This window comes from Acomys russatus, chromosome 20 (assembly GCF_903995435.1).
Source record: "Acomys russatus chromosome 20, mAcoRus1.1, whole genome shotgun sequence".
Taxonomy (NCBI): Eukaryota; Metazoa; Chordata; class Mammalia; order Rodentia; family Muridae; genus Acomys; species Acomys russatus.
Window position 1 is genome coordinate 5,184,285 of NC_067156.1, and position 22,188 is coordinate 5,206,472.

The following is a 22,188-nucleotide window of genomic DNA, read 5'->3' on the forward strand; positions in this document are numbered from 1 at the left end:
ACACTCCCAGGAGTGAGCACTGACCAGAGAACTAACTGATGACGTCAATCACACACAGAATGCGTTTGTGTCGTTCAGTACTCTTCTAGGTTAAAAAGAAACACAACAAATTAAGCTATATGTGAAAAAACTCAAAGCTGCTGCATTGGTTCATTGAGGAACAATTGAAAGTTGACCTCTGCAGTCAGGAACAGACAAGGACAGCTGCTTTGTCACTGCTGTTCAATATAGTGATGTGTGTTCAATCCAGAGTAATTAGTCAAGGAAAAGAAAGAAAACAGATCCCAACTGTAAAGGGAGAAACGAAAGTAATCTCTGATCTCAGGTAACATAATCACAAATGCCCTACAGAGTCTACAAAGAATTGTTAGACACGCTGAGTTGAAATGGTATCTGGAGTGAGATGGCAGGTTAGAAGCTGTCTCTGTGTGACCCCAGGAGTGAAAATAGTAGGAGTTTAAATGATTTCCTCCACAAAAGAGAAAGGAAGACCACCAGGAATCAGGGGTGCTAGAGAGCCACAAGCAGTGAAGGGCGCAGGGGAGTAGGAAGGAGTCTGCCTCAGCCCAGCTGCCGGAGCTCCAGGAGGCAGACACCACAACCACGAGAGAAGTCACACAGTCCTGGTGAAACTTGTGAAAACAAAGCAGAGGTGTCACAAGTGTTAAATCTAGTGCAAGGATTTGGTGTGACCCTAACACCAAAGTCAAAGCTGATTTGGCCATCTCCCCAGCCCCCACTCTAAGTAGTGGGATGCTTGTGTTTCCCTAGTTGTGGGTCATGGTCACAGTGGGGAGAGGATGTATTCTCAAGGAGCTTATCTGAACTTTTCTAGCTCCATAGAACTTGAACGCAGGGGTAAGCTCGTCCATCTCTTGCTCATCCTTGCTTTGAGGTAACTTCTGCACAGAGACTTAGTTTCTCTTCCTTTAATCACACTCCACCTGTGTCAGGGTGATTTGAACCAGGGGCATATTCAGACAGCTCTGCTTTCTGCCTATGCTCCTGTTTTGAAGGAGCAAAGCTGATCCAAGTGTATATAGCAACAGGAGTTGACATGGTGGGGAAGGTAAATGCGTGTGGTGACTACAGATCAATGGCTATGTGAGACGTGCCCGTTTCCGTGATGTTTTGAGGGAGTTTGGCTTTGAGTACAATCTAGTAAGTATTAGGAGAGTGGTGAAAGAGGTCTGGAGAGATGGTCCAGCCATTAAGAGTGTGTAATACTTTCGCAGAGGCTTGAGTTTGTTCCCAGAAACTGAGCCCAAGCCAGCTCATAACTGCTTATAAGTCCAGCTCTGGCAAATCTAATGCCCTCCTCTTCCTCTTCAGGCAGCTGCATTTACACACACACACACACACACACACACACACACACACACACACACACACGTTGTAGTCACACATGCCTTTAATCCAAGCTCTCGGGCAGCGCCTGCCGTGCAGTCCTTAGTTGGTGCGAGCACTCAAACTGTTGCATCAGCTACATGTCCTAGTCTGTCTCTGACGTCAGCAACAGTGCCTCTGTCTCCTTAGACCTGAGCATGAAGCATGAGTCATTTGGATAGTTCAGAAGCTAGTCAGAGGTCTGCCTGTCTTAAGAGCTTTGGCTTTCAAAGTTTTCATTTTGACAAAAAAATTTGAGAATTGGTATATCACAGTTTTATCACATTTTGAAAACAATGCTTATATGCTTCAGGATAGAGTATTATTCTTGCTCTCATAAGGGGAAAAATCCAGCTTACTAATAGTGTTTAAACCAAACCATTTGCTATTTCCTCTACAACTGAAACAGGAACATATGAAATTAAGTCTTGGAGAGGAAATGAATCACTGTTAAGGCACATGGACTTTTCTAGTTTCTTCATGAAGAGATGGCTACAGGAGAAAGGATGCTATAAGAAAGAATTGAAAATAAAACCTTTTGACAGGGAAAATATATTTTGAAAAAATGTATAGACTTTTAAGTTCTGACTGTTCTTACAGGTCTCACAGCTGATGCTAGAGTGGTCATCAGCAGGGCCCGGGTGGAATGCCAGAGCCATAAGCTTACGGTGGAGGACCCGGTCACTGTGGAGTACATAACCCGCTTCATAGCAACGTTAAAGCAGGTGAGCGACTCTCAACACCGCGCTTCAGCGTTCTCGCCTCCGCTGTCGTTGGTCCCGTCTGGAAGCACTGCAGGAGCACCAAGCATCTAGTCTACTGAATGTGCTAAGTTCCGTATTTGTTCTCAGAATTACTCAGGCACTTATTCAGTGAAGTGGGGTGCATTAATCACCAGCAATAAAAATCAGCTATAGAGAAGATCAGAGTTCAAGGGAAATTTCCACACTTGTGGAGACACAATAAAAATGTCATTCCTTAAAGTTTTCCAAAATAATATCCATTGTTTTACCTGCAAACCAAAAGACATCTAATCAGAGATGTGTCGTTGAATGCCAAGAGCAGCAGTGGCCTACGGGCTGGTTTTCACTTGCCGTGTGTGCACCGCGTATGTGGCACGGACTCTCCCCCTCTGCCAGCTGTAGTGTTAGAAGCTGTAGCCGTCTCTGATGGTAATTTGAAAATGGGCGTCACTTGAGTCTCTTTCTTATTCTCCTTCTCTCTGCTACCCCAACAACATTATTCTGCTTTGCTCATGGCTTATTTTTCTTTTTAAAATTGTATTATTAAGTTAGGTGTTAAATAAGGGGTTACTAGATTGGCGATTACAATTGATTTTAAGGCTCTTATTATATGTGCCAAACTGCTGTCTAGAAAGATTGAACCCATTTTTATTCTGCAGCCAGCTATCCCAGAGGACTCATCAATGCTGAGTTTTTCATTTTTCTTTTTTCTTTTTGTAAATGAGTGTTGTGTAATATAGTAGTTATTTAATTTGTGTTTCACAGTTACTAAGGTTGAATTTTCCCATGTTGGTTCAACCGTTTTATTTCTACTTGTGCAAACTGTCCTTCAACAGAAACATTGGGGTTTGTTGTTTATCACCTAACCTCCTTAAACAGGGTGCCTGCTGTACAGATTTGTGTCAATTTATGTTTACTTTAAAATTTTTTAAAAAGTTTTTTAAAAGATTTATTTATTAAGTATGCAGTGCTCTGTCTGCATTACACCGAAATGCCAGAAGAGGGCACCAGATGTGATTATAGATGGCTGTGAGCCACCTTGTGGTTGCTGGGAATTGAACTTAGGACCTTTGGAAGAGCAGGCAGGCCTCTTAACTTTTGAGCCATCTCTCCAATGCCCTAAAATAAATAAATATATATTTATTTATTTAATAACACTTTTCTGGGTGTAGTGACGTGTCCCAGTACACATGGAGGACAGTCTGCAGGAGTTGGTCCTGGTGACAAAACTCAGGTCAGGCTTGGCAGCAAGCACCTTTACCCACTGAGCCGTCTCACCAGGCCTACTTCCTCTCTCAGATTTGTTTCTGAATTTAAAGATGTCCATGTAAGTATACTTGTATGTTGAGCAAATTCTCCCAAGTCTGTGGTCTCCCCTGCCCTTCCTCTTCTCACCTCTCCTCCTGCCAATCCCTTCTGTTCCTCTGTACTGTCATGTCATTTGTACACATATGATTTTATGTGTCTATATAAAATACAGGAACAAGGCGGGGAGAAAGAGAGAGGAGAGAGAATGAATATATAATTTTGTCTCTGGTATAATTCACTTAATATAATTGTTTCCAGTTCCATTTGCTGTTCTACAAAAGGCATAATTTGGTTTTCTTTGTGGTCAGCACACTGTGGTGTTATGTGCATTCCATATTTGCTTCAGCTATCCCTCGGTTAACAAGCAGTTTGTTACGAGTAATATGCAAAAGCTATAATTTTAAGATTGAACCCTGGCTTTTCTCCCTCTTATGCCTTTAAGAAACTATTCAGTTTGTTTTTCTTGCATTTCTGTACATGAGCACGAGTGTTTGGATGCTGCCCACTTTGCTGGCTTGCACCTTTACCTGCCCTGGCAGGAGAGATACCCTGGTGCTACATGGGGATTTTTTATAGACTTTTTTGTAAATCCAAACACAAAAGTTTTGAGATGAATAACATATTAAATCACTCTGTTTTGGATTTTAAAAATTTGTTACTTCATTTTAGAAGAAATTCCAAAAATTTTGTATTGTTACTTCTGTATTTTGTTTCGATTTTCCTGGTTTTAAAAAGGAATATATCAAGTAGCAAGACACAGACCAGCATGTGTACAAGGTTCTTAAGAGTGGTTTTTAAGGTCGCTGCTGGAGAGACCATGCCTTGTGACTAGGAAGACAGTTCTAAATCTGTGACAATAAGATTATCACTGGAGAGGCCTGGGACTCCGGGCCAGAGATACCTCACGTGCACCTTACATATTTAGCTTGTTTATATTGCCTTTTAGCTAAAATGAAAAGATCGAACAAGTGAAACAAAAAGGTCTTTCTTCTAAGATGATATGCAAACGCATCTGCTTCATACTTTGGTGCCATCGGAACATGAGACAGTGTAGAGGGATTAAGCAAAACCACCATTTTAAGAGAAGATATTTATGTTCATAGATTAGTTGTTTGCACTCAAACTCAAACTTTGCTTATAAGACATGAAATATAATAAGCTTGAAAAAATAAGAAAATAGATCCCATATGTAGGTAAGACTGAAAGCCAGTAAAAAGCGGTCTCAAACCACTGAATTGTACAGAGCTACACCCAGCCAGCGTTAAGTAAAGTTACCTATGTATTCCATCCTTAGGTCTGTCAGCGCTGCCTCTTCATATGATCCGTCTCAGTGCGAATGTCACTCCTTGGAGCACAAATCCAGGAAGTTCCCAGTCACAACAGTAATAAGAAATATAATTGGCTTCAGTGTTACATTGTCTGTAGGGAAAACATATGCTTTTCTTCAAGAGAAACAAAAGATCCCTTTTCTGGGAACTGAAGGAGATGACAGAGCACAGTGAAGAGAGAGCATTGGGCAGCAGTGTTATCAAGGAGGAGTAGCCTCCGACAGTAACACAGTGTCCCTCAGGGTAAACAAGGGTGTGCTTCGAAAGAGCAGCTTATTACCTCAGCTTTCCTGACAAGCAAAACAAATGCCCCATCCTCTGCTGGCTCAGAGAGATTGCATACTTACTGCCTTGGTCGTGCTTGGATTGCTATGAAGAGACTCCATGACCATCACAACTCTTATAAAATAAAAACATCTACCTGGGCCTGCCTTATAGTTTCCGAGGTTTAGTCCGTTGTCATCATCATGGGAAGCACGGCAGCATGCAGGCAGACACGGTGCTGGAGAGGTAGCTGAGAGTTCTGCATCCAGATGAGCAGGCAGCAGGAGATGAAGAGAGAGACACAGAGCCTGGATTAAGCATTTGAATTCCCCAGGGCCCACCCCAGTGACACATTTCCTTTAACAAGGTGACACCTTCTAAATGTTCTCAGCTAGTGCCATTCCCTGATAACTAAGCATTCAAATATGAGCCTATGGAGGCCATTTTTATTCAAACTACCACACGTGCATACTGAGTGGGCTGAAAAATGAAATGTACTTGATGTGGCTCAGGGTTAAGAGCTCTTACTGCTCTTCCAGAGAGCGGGAGTGCAGGTACTAGCAGCTCATGACAACTTGTGACCCTGCACTCACATGTACAACATACCCATATGAACACACACACACATGTATATAATTAAAAGTACTGAGAACAATTTTTCGCTTTTTGAGACAGGGTTTCTCTGTGTAGCCTTGGCTGTCCTGAACTCACTTTGTAGACCAGGCTGGCCTCGAACTCACAGTGATCTTGCCTGCAGCTCCCTCCTGAGTGCGGGGATTTCAGGTGTGTGCCACCACACCCCTCTCTGAAAATTATCTTTAAAAAATCAGAAGAGTAGATAATTTTGATGCCAATGCTTTAGTTACTAAAATTGTATTTGATATGATGGTGCTTTGAGTAAGACTGGCACCATAGGCTCATATATTGGAATGCTTAGTCACCAAGGACTGGCACTATTTGAAAGGATTATACCAATTAGGAGGTGTGGCCTTGTTGGAGTAGGTGTGTCACCAGGGGGTGGGATTTGAAGTTTCAAAAGCCCACACTAGCTCTCTGTCTGTCTGTCTGTCTCTCTGTTTGTCTACCCCTCTACCCCCCACCTCGGATCAGGATGTAGCTCTTATCTACTTCTGGAGCAGCACCCCTGTCTGCCGCCATGCTCCCCGCCACAGTGCTAATGGACTGAGCCTCTGAAAGTGTAAGCAAGCCTGCAATTAACTGCCTTCTTGTATAGTACTTGCCTTTGCATGGTATTGCTGGGTCTGAGGGACATGCAAATAAGGAGAGAACCATCAAAGTCTAGGTAGACCAAAAAGTGACTTTATTCAACATGGAGGAACTGACTAATAGGAAGCCAAGACTGAAACAGGCTCAGGAGCTGCTGTGGCCCCGAAGGCAGAACCTTAGTTTCTTCTTTTGTTTTTCATTTTTTAAATTTAATTAATTTATTCAGATTACATCTAAATTGTTATCCCATCACTTGTATCCTCCCGTTCCTCCCTCCCTCCCTCTTTCACCCTATTCCACTCCCCTAGGTCTAAGACTGAGGGGTCCTCTCCCCCACTTTTCTTTTCAAGTAAAAAGCCACAACCAGGTGTTCAGGAGAGGATTAGGTAACTGTTCAACTGTTCTTCGAAGTAAACGTTCAGCCATTCCTTGAAATGACAGGCCCCTTCCTGAGGAAAGGGCCTATTCTGGGAATGATCATTTTGTGGCAGTGGCATGTTCACATAGCTCAAGGTGAAGCAGCAGGTCTGTCTCTTTCTCTTGCCTGAGGAAGGCCACTTGGCCTTTCCCACAATTAGGGGGACTCTCAAGAGACAGGGTGCCAGGCAGCTAGAGCAAAGGCCTCGGCAGCTGTCCCATTCCATGAAGGCACTGGAGGTGGGTCCTTTAGTATCTCTTCACAGCAATCGAGTAGTAATTAAGACAGTGTTACAGTAAAAATAAATTTTATTTTTTAGAAATATACCCAGAGCAATGGACGAAGACCTTTTGGTATTTCAGCCTTAATTGTAGGCTTTGATGATGATGGTATCCCAAGACTGTATCAGACAGATCCCTCTGGTACTTACCATGCGTGGAAAGTGAGTAATGAGTTTATTCATTTTTCATAGAAGTTGACAGTTAAATGCATTAATGTATTGCAAAAATTGTAATACATGCGAATGCTTTATTGCTTTCAGGTACATGACAAAATTATATTGCATTAAAGTATTGATGGTGACACAGACTTTAGGTTGCAGTCATTTAGCTCTTCAGGAATGATGGCTTGGGATAGCCAAAGGCCTTGGGTTAAGCCAGCCACGGTGGTGCACGCCTGTGATCCCAGCCACGGTGGTGCACACCTGTGATCCCAGCCACGGTGGTGCACGCCTGTGATCCCAGCTTTTAGGAAGCTGGGGCCAGAGAATTGGTAGGAGTTCAACGGCAGCCACGGTTACACAGTGAGTTTCAGGTTAACCTGAGTGATATCTTGTCTCAGAAAAGAAATAAAACAAACTCCAAACAGATGAATGAAAATCACATCGAAATTTGAGTTCAATTAACATTTTCATTCATGCTTGTCATTAGACTCCATTGATGTTTGCTCTTCTTTACCCTCCCTGTTTCTTACCTTTCTACTTAGCAATCCCATTTTCATGTCTTTGTGGGAAGACAGTGGAATATTTGTCTTTTTGAGTCTGGTTTCTATAGTGAAATATTTAATTTGTTAACTATTCTTTTAAAAACTACACATTTATTTATATATATTTCTGAGAGCTCAGTGCTCTCAGAAGCCAGAAAAAGGAGTCAGATCCTCTGGAACTGTTGTGAGTCACGATGTTGCTGAGCTCTTAACTCCTGAGCCATTTCTCCATGTCCTTGAGCAGGATAGCCATAAACTCAGATACATACTGTGTGTTGATATATAGCAATAATCTTTATGTGAAAAGTGGAATTGCTCTTCTGCATAAGTTACTCTTGTTTCAGAGCACTTCCACCTTCCTCAGTAGTGTGCTCAAGTGAAATGCAGGCCAAGTTTCCGCAGTGTATTTTCATAAACTACCCTGTGTAAGAGTAAGACTACAACTGCAGAATATAGCATAAGTGATTTTAACTCAATTATTAAAGTTAAGTATTCAGGCTCTAAGTAATTTCACATTGTGCTTATTTTACAAGTACTAAAAGCCAAAGAAATTGATGGGGTAAACAATACTTTATTATCTGGATTAAGCAAAGAGTTTGACTGATAGCTGAGGGTGCGACTCACATGGCAGAGTATTTGCCTCGTGCGCAAGGAGCCCTGGGTGTGGTTCCCCACAGCACTTACCCTGGCCTCAGAAGAGGATCGCAGGAAGATGGGAAGTTCTGGCCCCTTCTCAGCTATGTAGTAAGCTCGAGGCCAGCGTGGGATGCACATGCAAGCAAGCAGCAGAGCAAGAGCTTCCTTCTTCCATGTCCTTTGCACAGACTGCGAGCAAAAGGTGTGTCCCAGATTAAAGTGGCTCTTCCTACTTCACGTAATTTAATTAAGAAAAATCCCTTGCTGGGTGATGGTCGCACACACCGTTAGAGGTCTACAGAGTGAGTTCCAGGACAGCCAGGACTATGCAGAGACACTCTTTCTCGAAAAACAAAAGAGAAACAAACACACGAACAAATGAACAAACAAAGAGAAAAATCCCTTACAGGTGTACCCAGCCACTTGGGATTTAGTTCACTCTAGATGTAATCAAGTTGACAAAAGTAGCCATCACAGTGGCTAAAGTGACAGATGTGCCTCCTGACTGATGCAGTGGGAGGGGCTGTTTTTGAGGTATCCATACCACGGAGTTTAACCTGAGTCTCATAAGGAACAATCAGATACATTCAGAATGTGAGTGTGCTCATGCTATTGAAAGATGGAATAGACATAAGGAGACATTTCTCATTCCATGGAATCAAAAAGGACAAATGTGAACCATAACTGTTGACAATAATCTGGATGGGAAAATAGACTCAAAGGACATTTTGGAGGGACAGAGATACTTATATGTGGACTTATGTTAGATAATATTGTGATGTTTTTCTGGGTGTGGTAGGTATAATATAGTCAAATAAGACTTCCTAGGGCTGTTAAAATGGCTCAGAAGGTAAAGATGCTTGCTGCCAAGTCTCATGACCTGAGTTACATTCCCAAGACGCACCTGACGGAAGAAAACCAACTCCTTCAAGTTGTCCTCTGACATCCACCCCACCCCACATACTCATTCCTACACAACACATAAATGAATGTTAAAAAATTAGAAATATTCTTAATGTGTTAGATGTTCAGTTACATAGAAGTAAAACGTGGTATTTATAACACTGGAAGTGTATGGGGGGGGTGTGTAAGTAGAGAAAAACGCAATATGTATCTCATTGTTATAGTTCTTGTATAAAGATCAAGAATATATTATTAACTGTTCATTATATGTTCATAAGTTTTGAAATCTCTCCCCCACCCTCACTCAAAAAATAGGTGATGAGGAAGGAAGTAGCAATAGTTTTTATAAAAATGACTATGAAGAGGTTCGTATAAATACAACAGTAGCTACATGGGAATATAGGTGCAAGGAGACTCTTCACAAGCCCAGGTTTGCAATACTATGAGCTTTCTTCCTTCAACAACAAGAAGAACAAAAGTTCTATTTGCCAAGACTTGTTCTAGACACTGGAGATAGAAGGGCCTAGAACAAAACTGTTACACTCTAGATGTTAGAGAAAGGCATGTGGTGGGATGTTAGATGGATTATGGAAGACTATCTGGATGACATGCTATGATAAAAGTAGATGTGTATCAAATATTACCTATTTAGTGGTTGCTGGGTGTAGAAGTCTTAAGTTATTAGCCAAATCATATGTAAAGAATAAATTTATACTGTATCTCAAAATATGATCTGCATACCTCTGGTCCAGGAGGTAACTGGTTTTCATAGATGTCCCTGGCTTAATGCTGTCATGGGTACAGTATTTTTTTTTTTTTTTTACATCTTCCCTAGCTGATGAGCTTTGGTATCCAGACAGTGACCATGTCTGATCTCAGGCCTGACCCAATGAGACCTTGGGCTCTCCCTGGAATCCTGTGTTTGAGGTAGATTTCTTTACCTCAGAAGGTCTCTTCATATCTATTGTACCTAGTAGTGCCTTAGCTGGTATCTATAAAACTCCAGAAATACAGGATGATAAAAGACTCACTGTGAGTGAAAAGGTATCCCAAAAGCGTGAGCTACAATATCATATCTGAAGTAATAGCGTACAAAACCTACCACACCTTCCATGGTTAGCAAGCAAACCCTAGAGTCTTCAGACAGAAGCTTGATAATCTAGGTAGAGGACCAGGATGTGTAGAATGGATATGAAATCTACATTTGGTATGAGTCCTTCTGGGTGTGTCCTTCTCTGCTGGAAAGTCTGTTCTTTGTCTGCCTGTACATCACCAATTTGGCTGGCCAGTTCCATGTCCCCTGCCAGTTCTTGCTTTCAGTGTCCACTGGGAATTTTCACCTGGCAACAGCTGGCCATGCAGGGGTCTGTGGCCTCCGTTAGTGCCACCTGTTGCAGGGTGTTTGATCTCATTGTGAACTCCCATATTGTGAGCTGGAAAAACCTGTTTCTAATTGTGGTATGGCTCAGTCTTTGGTCCTAGAGCTTTCTGTTTATTATAAACAAGTCGTGGTGTTGCTCAACCCTAGCACACACCTTTAATCCAAGAGCTTTCTGTAAATAGGATTAAATAAAGTTAACCCTAGGTCAAGAGGCGGAGCAAGCAACCAGCTGACAGGGACTAAGCAGATAGGAGAGACGTGAGTGAAGGGTATTTAAGACACATGAAGATGAAGGCACTTTTCCCCTTCTGAAATGTGAGCTGATTAGGAAGGTCAGCTGGGGTCTTTCTCTGCCTCTCTGAGCTAGTAGGGTTCACTCCTGCATCTGGCTCTTGAGTCTCCATTGGTAAAATTGAATGTTTGGGATTTTCTTTATTAATAACAACCACAGTTCTCATTGTAAAATTTATAGTATGTTTTTTCCTACTCCAGTTCTAACTCCCAAATAATGACAGAGAGACCTATTCCATTTATTAATAAGCTTCAAAGCACTGTAGCTTGGCAGATACTCATCTATTTTAATCTCTCTCTCTGCTGGTTTGAACTATTTTCCAGCCTGTGCCCTTTTATCTGCCATCTAGTCTCGCCCTGGCCACTCCTGTTCCATCTTTGTCCTCACAGTGCATCTCATGGCTACCTTCACCTCTTCATAGCAACTTTCTCTTCCACCCTATTTCTCACTTTCTCCCCGCCACATGGGACCCCCTAACTGGAATCAGAAGTCCCACCTCAACTTTCCTCTCCTGCTCAGCTATTGGCTGTTCAGCTCTTTATTAACCAATCAACGATGCTGGAGAAAAATTTTTATACAATATTGAGACAGGAGATTCTTCTGTAGTAATGACAATGCTCAAATCTGGGCTACAACCAAATCTCTGGGCACAGAAATCAGCATCTGAGTACACAGCGCACAAAGCCACCTCCAACACCTTATACAGAAGTGCACGGACCAGCTCAGGCGGGGATAGGTCCTTGGGAACAGGAGTTCTTGAAGCGTCTGTGAACAGAAGATAAGGCAGTTGCCAAACAGAGACAAAACTCAAGATCGAGTCTGCATCTGAGTATATTTTGCAGCCAAGCAGTCTAAGTTTTTAAACATACATTTCAAAAGGGCTTGTGGTTACATTTTCCCACAGAGCAGATTCAAGGAAGTCCGTGAGCAATCACACATACACAGTGCAGGTACAGAATGCGAAGTCATTGTGTTGTCATATTTTGAATTACAACTTTGAATATAACAGTGCAGGGTACAGAACACACAGCAAAGACGTCATCAGTTCTAAGTTACTGGCTTGGTATCAATAAGCCTGTGCTCCCTTTGTCCAGGGTCAACGTTCTCTCCCTAAGAAAACTTGTGCCCAGCACCTGTCTGCCAGGACAGTTTTTTCCTTTTCTTTAGTTCCCTCTTCTGATATCTAAGTGCCACTGCCTGGAGTCTTTTGAAATACTCCATTTCTTTGTAGACCATAGCATAACTTATTAACTAATGATTAATTTCTAGTCATGTTCCTTTTAATAAGTGGAAGTGAAACAGAGCTACTCCAGACCTGGACAGTGCCTGGCTACAGTCCCGAGTCAGGGTCGTCTCCTAGCGACCGTGCTTATGCCTGAGAAGTCCTGATTTGGGAGTGAAATAGAGTTAGAAAGAAAAACCTTCAGCACAATGAGAGAAAAGAACTGCAGTTTTTCTCCTGGCAGAAACATCAGCCCCAGTCCAGGAGACTCTCCCCCTTTCAGGGGTTGTAGCCTCAGGCCTGTGTAGTATTTGTCACACAGGCTCCACTGGAGGGGTTGTGACACAGAAGCCATGCACAGGGTAGCAGAGGAATCAGGAAGCCCTGGAGCTGCTAAGAGTTCAGTCATGGTGTCTGGAGCAGTGGCAAGTCATGGTTGCATGGATGGAACTGCCTCTGGGTCTAGGATGTGTGGCCTGCACTTTGTGGTTTCACGACACCAGCAGGGGTGTTACATGTAAGGAGCTGGCTGACCTATACGAGGGAGACCTTTAAATCGGGGTGACGAAGGAGCTTGGCCAGTTTACAACTAATTTTGTAGTTCAGGTGGGAGGAGACAATATCACAGCCACCAATCCAAAGTGAATTGGTAAGTAATTGTGTGACTGCATCCTGCTCTAAGAACAGATGGGTTCCATAGTTGAGTCTCTTCAAGCCTGCAAGCTGACTCAGTCTAATAGCTGGGCATTGCTGTATCATATCAATCCAGAAGTATTAATGATACCTTGTCTATCAGCATGTGAATTAAACTGCGGAGTGGGGTTTCATTCTGTGCAGTGAAAACTGTGGCATTTTGCAAATGTGAGCAAGTGAACAGAGAGAACCAGTTCCACAGATGTAAAGAACAGCTGGCTAAGATTGCAACGGGAACCTCATTGTCCCTCTGGCTTGTTGTTTAAAAACAGAAAAATCTCAAGCACTTGATTTTACCAATGAAGACTTAGGAGCCAGATGCAGAGGTGAAAAGTTACTAGCTCAGAGAAGCAGAGAAAGCACACAGTTCATCTCCTACTCAGCCAACACCCTGTAAGGAAAAAGCCAATATTACTCAGTTCACGTCCCAGAAGGAAAAAGCCAAAGCTAAAAATCAGATGCTCAGAGATAAAAGCCTCAAAAGCCACAAGCTTGCTAGTTCGCCTCGCAGCCCAGGAGGAAAAAGCCCAAAACCCAAAAGCTAAAAGCCAAAAAGCTCCTTCTTCTTCCTCTTAGTGCTGTTTTAAATATTTCTCTCAAAGTCCTTTTCTACTTAATCCCTGTCAGCTGGTTACTTGCGCCATCTCTTGACCTAGAGTTAACTTTATTAAACCCTGTGTACAGAAAGCTCTTGGATTAAAGGTGTGTGCTAGGGCTGAGCCACACCAATAAAGAAACAGGTTCTTACAGTTGGCACTCATGGGGTTCAAGTGGGATCAAATGTCCTGCAGCCCTGGCTGATTGAGAGGTGGACAGGTGAGCCAATGAGCCTTGAATCACTAGCTGGCTAACTAGACTGCCTGATTGCAGGTTGAGGCCCTACCAATATTTGGAGAAATCTCTGAGGGTTAGTTTCCCATTCCTACCCCTTTGATATTCTCAGTACTTCCTCAGAATTTCTATAAAAGGGAAAGATTGAACATATGGAACCCAATTTAAAAAATGCTAGGTATACAGGGGGAGGTAATCCCCCTCAGGCACAGTCATAGGGGAGGGGAGTAAGGGGAAAGTGGGAGGGAGGGAGGAATGGGAGGATACAAGGGATGGGATTACCATTGAGATGTAACAAGAATAAATTAATTTTAAAAAACTTTTTTAAAATGCTAGGTCAGTACTCATGTGACTGACCCAGATCACTGTGTGTCCTCCCCCTTCCATCCCATGGTAGATCTGAGGCTAGTTGTACCTCTGTGACCCATGAGGAAAAACTCATAACACCAAGACAACAGTTCCGTTTTTGTATGTGGACAGGTGTCCTCATTGCCTGTGGTAAAGCTGCTGGTGCCTTAGCACCAAGCCGGAATGGTACTCAGTACTCCGCACCACCATGAATTTGCAGCGAGTTAATGAGCAAATTCAACTTGCACTACGTCATCTTTGATGCTGGTAATTACATGCATAGCACTTTAGCATGTTGCGTGATGTGCGCACAGCACATCTGCAAGTGTAGTGAGGTTTGCTCTCAGAAAAACAACTAGGCTATTCTTTCACTTGCAAGTCAAAACAGCTCATACTTAATGGAACTTGATTTGTGTTTGATAGAACAACAGACAACAATAGTGTTTATTCAGATGTGGAACTTGGCAGGATGGGGTCAGGATTGAACAGACTGAGCCTGCTTTATGCAGAAAATATCAGATAGTATTTGTTGCTAATGATACAGCTCAAGGTATAAATCAAAATTTGGAAAATGTTTTTATCACAATGTTCCTGACACTTTCTCAGTGTTTTTTTTGGGGGGGCGGCGGGGGTTAATGAAACTATTGATAAAATGAAGGAGCATAAATATTTTGGTATTTTAGAAATGAGATAAGTCAACATTTAGAATATCTGTATAATTCAGTGAGCTCATATTTTCCAGGTGACCAAGGCACAGTATAAAAGATTCATTCAAAACTGCCAATGATTGTTGACTATTCAACGTTAAAACTGATCATGGCAGTCTGTGAGCTGAGTCAAGAGAATCAAAGATTTGAGCCTGACCTGAGATGCATAGAGAGTTCAGGCCAGCTCGGGAAGAGCCTCTGTTTTTAATTATTGGCTTTGGGCTTGATTTTATACCATAATATTTACATGCTGTGTAAATTAGCTTGCTGCTATGTCCCTGAGTCAGAAACACTTACTGCAGCACAAGTGACACAAGGAACAGAATATGTGCAAGGATTGTCTTTGTCCTCCAACCTTACAGGATTAAAGAAAATGGACCTGTGCAGGTCTGGCAGCCAGGATGCAGAGCGGAGCCCTAACAGGACGGGGCAGGGGAGATACATTCCCAAAGACAGCCTGTAACCCACCTTTCCCAGCCAGGCTCCGCCTTGCGCAGCCCTACCACACCCTAGTGGTCTGCTCAGATTTAAAGTCATTAATGGAAGAAATCATTCGCCATGTCAGAGGCTCATGATCTAGTTGTGTCTGGAAATGCCCTCACGCTCACAGCGGAGTGTGCCCTACAAGTGTCTCCTCCAGGCTTGTTCACCCCGTCAGGTTGACAAGATTGGCCCTCACAGGACTCCTGGGTATTCTCTTTCAACAAGATTCGGTGACTCCCAACACATACAGCGCATGCACAAGTGCCTTGGCATGCTGGGTGATACTTAGGAGTGTAAACTGCTGATCTCTAGCAGGAATAAGGAAAGTTAAGAAAGGAGGCCTGGGAGCTGGAGAGATGGTTCAGCAGTTAAGATCACTGACCACTCTTCCAGAGTCCTGAGTTCAATTTCCAGCAACCACATGGTGGCTCGCAACCATCTATAACAGGTTCTAATGCCTTCTTTTGGCATGCAGATGTACATGCAAATAGAGCACTCATGTACATAAATAATACAATCTTTAAACTTTTGTTTAAAAAAAAGAATCAAGAAAGGAGGCCTGATGGCAAATGGTTTAGCTTTGCTTATTAGCCACATGGTCTCATTGTCAACAGGATGATTCTGTTAAAAGCTACAGCCCGGCCTGGTGGCGCACACCTTTAATCCCTGCACTCGGGAGGCGGAAGTGGGCGATTGCTATGAGTTCGAGGCCAGCCTGGTCTATAAAGTGAGTCTAGGACAGCCAAGGCTACACAGAGAAACCCTGTCTCGCAAAACAAAATGAAAAAAAAAAAAAGAAAGAAAGAAAGAAAGAAAGAAAAAAAGATACATCAGATCTGTACAAAATCTCCTCTTGAATCCCTGCAACTCCCTACAGATTCCAAAGCTCTTATCCAGCCTCTTATCAAAGCCTTATCTATCTGGGTCTGCTTAGCTGTCCACCCCACACTTGCTTTGCCTCAGCCATTCTGGGGTCTTCTGGTCTTCTGTGCCAGCATGTGTCTTCCTCAGAGATTTTTGTCTTGTGTGTTTTCCCACATTTTTTTCTCTACTTTGAGCTTTGTTCTTAAATATGTGTACATGGCTGCCGTCCTTTGTCAACCTTCCTGCTACTACAGCCCATTCCTAGTGTCCTCTCTTCGTGGTTTATTTTCGGTTTTCTACCAGCATTTACATAGTAGTTCCTTGTTGATAGTCTGTCTCCCCATGACCACGAGCTTTAAGGTCAGGGATTGTTGTCTATGTCTTATGTTACTGGAATCCTAGTGTAAGTGGCTAGACCCTTACATAGCAGAGGGGCGTTAACTATAGTTAATGAATAAAGAAGGAAGGCATCTAACAGTGCTACTTGAATCTCCGCTGGAAGTATTCTCTCTATATTTTTGTTTTGTTTTGTTTTGTTTTGTTGTTTTTCAACACAGGGCTTCTCTGTGTAGCCTTGGCTGTCCTGGACTCACTTGGTAGACCAGGCTTGCCTTGAACTCACAGCGATCTGCCTACCTCTGCTTCCCGAGTGCTGGGATTAAAGGCGTGCGCCACCACCACCAAGCTGGAAGTATTCTCTTGAACTTTTGAAACCTTATCAATTCTTATTTTCAAAAGTATTTTTTCCAGTTATTTCCTCTATTGCACAAAAATGTACTAGAGAAAGCTTGTGTCCTGAGCATTCAAGATTTGTTTTATGGTAAACTCTAATCATGTGTTTTATGATGAAAATATGGCTTTGAGGCTATTAACTCAGAATTTCTTTTTCTGTAGTCTTGTTTCACTGATTCTTAAAATAATATTTTATAACAATTATAAAATTTAAATATGTGACTAGAGCAGTTCTGAAGTACAGATACCTAAATATGTACCTAAAAAATGATATAGTCTTATAAAAATCTGTTTCCTTTATGTTATAGCTTATAAATTTTTAGTACGTTCTTCTCATTACCACTCAGACTTTATATTCAAATATTTTTTGCTTACTATTTTTTTTTTAAGGTTTGCATTTTAAAACATTAAAATGAAGAGCCGGGCGTGGTGGCGCACGCCTTTAATCCCAGCACTTGGGAGGCAGAGGCAGGCGGATCGCTGTGAATTCGAGGCCAGCCTGGTCTACAAAGTGAGTCCAGGATGGCCAAGGCTACACAGAGAAACCCTGTCTCAAAAAAAAAAAAAAAAAAAAAAAAAAAAAACAACATTAAAATTAGCTGACAATGAATACTGGTAAAGCCTAGAATGAGTGAATATAATCAACGTTAGTATGGGTGCAGTAGTTTTTAATGAAAAGATTATCCTATACCACCTTGTAGAAAACTCGTTTTCATAGACTAAGGCCCCAGCACCAATAGTACTATGATTTGGGGACATGCTGTGTTGTTCTCAACATTGGCCATAATGCTTAAAGTTGAGAAATAAGATACTATGTTATATCTTTAAGATTATAATTCCTCCAAATGTTTTTCTTTTATATTAAAGGGTATAATGAGTTCCAAGTATTTGGTGGAGGCGTTTCTCTAAAGAAAGTTATTGTTTCATTATTGAAATACTTTCAGGTCTTCTAAAAAGCACTATAGATATCTTAAGTGTGGTTAACTCTATAACTAGTCTCTTAATTTAGAGCTACTTCATCTTACATCTTCCCTCTCTAAACTCTTGACTGTCTATGGGAATTACTTTAAAAGCTTGGCAGCCTTTAGGAGGCAGAGACAGGCAGATCTCTTAGTTCAAGGCCAGCCTGGTCTACATAGTGAGTTCCAAGACAGCCAAGGTTACACAGAGAAACCCTGTCTCGAAACGGCCCCCACCAAAAAAAAAAAAAAAAAGAAAAGAAAAGAAAGAAAGAAAAAGAAAAAACCTTGTGTGAAAAGATTTCTTACATTTAAAATTTATTTATCTCTTTATGTGTGTGAATGCTTTGTCTCTATGTATTTATGTGCACCACATGCACGCCTGGTTTGTGTAGAGGCCAGAAGAAGGTTTCAGATCCTCTAGAACTGGAGTTATGATGCTTGTGAGCCACCAAACAGGTTCTGTCACGTGAACCTGGATTTTCTGCAAGGCCAACAAGAGCTCTTAGCTGCTGAGCCACCTCTGCGGGCCGTTGTTATTGTGTATGTGTGCGTATGCATGTGTGACCCCATGCATGCCACGGTGCTCACAGGACACAGGAGGTGGATTTCTTCCAATTTTATGTGGGCCATGGAGATAGAACTCAGGTCTTCAGATTTATGCCACAAACACTTTCATAAACCCTTGCTGACTCATCTTGTCAGACCTGGAGAGCTTCTAAAGTTAATTAATAGAAACATCTGACTCGTCATTATTGAAAACACTTGGCTTATCTTGTTTTCTGTTCTACATATTTCAAATTTTATAGACCTCAACTCACCTCCACTGCACTCAAGTGATTGAACTTCCTGTTCACTAGTGTTCTGTGCTCAGTTCTCCTGCACTGCCTTCTCTGCTGAACTCTCTACCGTACTCAACTCTACTTCTTTCTCTACTGGAATGTCTTCTCTACTCTTTCTCTACTGTCTCCACTCGACTGTATGTCCTTAAGTAGCTTCTCTTTCCTGTCTGTTCTTGTGGGGATTGGGCATATCTTATCTCTGACTCATTCTGTCAAATCTTTCTCTGATTCATCACTTTGCCCCTCAATCAGATGTCACTTCATTGTTTGGGAAGGTGTGTACTAAGGGTGTGTCTATATCCCAGCCAGAAGGAGTAAAGATATGTCATTCCAGCCAGACAACACAGACCTAAAAGCTCTTTGGATGTGGTTCCTTGCCAAAGTAGCCATGTTGCTGGATTAAAATTCCTCTACATGAACCACCACAAGATTATAGAGGAAGAACCAATCAAAAAAATAAGTTGACCTATAGCTGAGAATGTGATTAGAGAGAGAGAAACATAAACAATACATAAATAAATCAAATTCTAATATATTTAACAAGAAAAGAAAAATGGAGTCAGCTGTCCCTTAATAGAGACCCCAAGATGTTGGAGATGTCAGAGATATGGGACACACGCCAAGGAGAGCTGCATGCGAGGAGCATAACTAGCCTGAGAGAGAGAGAGATAGACAGTGAGAGAATGAGAAAGAGAGAGAGGGGAAGGGAGAGGTGCAGGGAGCGAAGATGGAGGGGATGAGCCATATAAGTCCTTTGAAACTAAAGTCCCAGGCACTAGAAATGAAGCTACAGGATTTGGTGTTTGGCCTTGCTGGGTTCTCCTCTTGTTTTGAGCCTACATTTTATCACTATACCAAATTTCTGCTTTGGAACAGAAATGTATATTCTGTGCTATTGCATCTTGGAAGTATATAGTATATTGCTTTTTTAATTGTATAAGGGGTTAAAATTAAGAATTTGACTCAAGAAGAGACTTTGGAGTTTTCAGTACCATTGGGATTATTAAAGGCTATGAGGACTTTTGAAGTTGGACCTTATAAGTACATTTTGCATTATGATGTGGCCTTGAGCCTGTGGTGGTCAGGGAGTAAAATGTGTTGGTTTGAATGAATTCTCCCCATTGGCTTGGCTCTTTGAACACTTGATTCTCAGTTGATGGCTTGTTGTAGCCTTTGAATCCACTGGGAGAGACCAGAGCCTTAGACTCAATTCAGTATATGTTAAGTGAATGTATTCTCGTTACTACAGAAGGATGGCATCCCTAGAGCCAGACAGCATGCCCTGCTGAGGGGGCCAGAGGAAGGCCTTGTACAGATGGGCATCAAAGTGTGCACTCCAGGTATCTATGGGTCCACAGCTGGGCAAAAGAATTGCTTTCCTTCCCTCAGGTGTTTCTCTTTACCATTGTGTAATAATAAAAAGACCACGTCATCACAGACCCAGTGATAAGCAAGTTTTCAAAAGCAAAAAACAAGTACACAGTAGGAACACCAGTATCCTGTTCTTACTTTACCAGCAGGCTGCTAAGACCTCATAGGCATTCCAGAGTCAAAGGCCAAAGGCCCTTAAGGGATGCCTAGGGTATATTACGTTTCTTTAGCCACCATGGAGGAGTTGTGTGTATTATTACACAGGTCTGAGCACTGTGGGAGAAGTGTCACTCATTGACTGAGATAGAGCAGTCAGTGCCATCATGTTAGGGATGACTGTCATGTCCCCACATGTCTTTGGAGGGTTAGGAGGTGTGGCCTCACTGGAGAAAGTATGTCACTGGGGGTGGGCTTTGAGAATTTTTTATTTTTTTAGCTTACACAAAGCAATTCATTAACAGAAAATAACTTGAGAAGTCCTGTTCACACGACGGTGACCAGGATAACCTCCCTTCCTTCGAGGGCTGTCAGAGGGGATGGGAATGACATCATCAATCTGCCCAATCTTCATGTCTGAGCAAGCAAGCTCTCTGAGGGCTGACTGGGCTCAGGAGTCTTGGTCCTGTTTACTCCTGTGGCCTGGAATTTGATGTGCAGGGCAGTGATGCCCAGCTCCTTTCATCTCTGGGCCACATCCTGGGAAGCCATCATGGCTATACATATGGAGAGGACTCATCTTGGTCAACCTTCACCTTCATTCCACCGGTCACTCAGCAGATGCTTTCCTTGCTAGAAAGATCGATTGGTAACAGGACAAAGGTATCTTCGAAGGATGCAAAGATGTGACAGACATCAAATAAAATCTCCCCTTCATCCACTTGAGGTCCAAGGCTGATGACTTGTTCTTCTTTTCGTTCCGCTTTTGAAGAGCCATTTCTGAATGGCACCACCAGACTCCTACTGGGCTTTGAGATTTTTGTAGCTTCATCCCACTCCGCATTGTGTATGCGGTTGAGATGTGAGCTCTTAGCTTCCTGCTTCTGCTGTCATGTCTGTTGTTTGCTGCTGTACTTCCCTCCCTGACAGACTGTGACTCTCTGAAAGTCCCAGATTAACTCTGTTTTATAGGTTGCTTTTGGTCCTGGTATATAATCGCTGCAACTAAAAATAACTAATATAAAACCATTCTTGTGATAATTTGCAAAGAATCTGACTGCCTTCTGCCTATGTCCTCAGAACTTGCTTGAGGCTAAATTAAAATGTATTGGACTAATTTCTTCGGTGGAGGAAATTTGAATACTGCAAAACATTGAATCTGTGCCATGATTATGACTGATTTCGCTTGTGCAGAAAGAAGTTCAAAATATAGAGTTTGGATAAAAAAGAGCACTAGAAAGCTTAGTGTTGTATGAGGGCGTGTGGTGACACAGAGGTTGTGATTGTTATAGAGATTAACACACTTAGTGAACAGTGCCCTCAGCTAAGCTTCCGACTTGAGGCAGGAAAAGGCCTCAGTATACAAAAACTGCTGCACGTCAGTTTCGAGTTCATCTCAAGTTGGCAGCCACAATTGGCAGTGTGGCCCACATGTAGCATCAACATATAGCTTTTGATGCATGAAAAAAATGAGTGAGGAATGTTACGGAGTGTTACTTCATTTCAGAGGCCAGTGTGTGGCATAGTGAGTCCCTGTGAGATGAGCGTGTGAGACTTTCAGGGCCTGGGGGATCTTTCTGATAAACCACGCTATGCTTCTCCTCTGGGAAGCAGCCAGTTAACACAAAAGTCAGAAGCAAATTAGGCTCCGTAATCATGCCAGGCGGAAGTTTTCATTTTCGATGGTAAGAGTGCATCCTGCCTCACAGAGGATCTGAGTTCAGTTCCCCGCACTCAGATCAGGTGACAGGTCTTTTGGCTTCTGTGGGCAACAATAAGCTCTCTAGTGCATATTTGGTCCTAGCTGTGTGCGATGGCACACACCTGTAAAAGAAATGCTACCTATGTGCTACCTGTAGCCATGCATTCAGGGAAACTAATTTGCCTCTTTCCTTCATTTGATGAAGACTTATAAAGAAGAACTAAAATAGTGGATGAACTGAAACCCCCTTTTTGTTTATAGAGTCATAGAAGATAATGTATAGTTAAGAGATTGCGAAACCTAAGGTCTAAGAAAACATTGCTCAATTCTAGTCATATAATTTGGTTGTTTTTTGTTTTGTTTTGTTTTTGTTTTACATTTTCACTGATGATTTTGTTTTTATTTTCT

General features: G+C 42.3%; 1 protein-coding gene across 1 annotated transcript in view; it reads left to right on the top strand.

Annotated features, from left to right (window-relative positions):
• The window catches only part of Psma8 (proteasome 20S subunit alpha 8), a 44,810-nt gene that overhangs the window by 17,572 nt on the left and 5,050 nt on the right, over positions 1–22,188 (top strand). The window contains exons 3-4 of the mRNA XM_051163970.1: positions 1,987–2,111; positions 6,994–7,116. Of these exons, the coding sequence (XP_051019927.1) occupies positions 1,987–2,111; positions 6,994–7,116 (248 nt within the window). The remainder of the gene's footprint in view (positions 1–1,986; positions 2,112–6,993; positions 7,117–22,188) is intronic.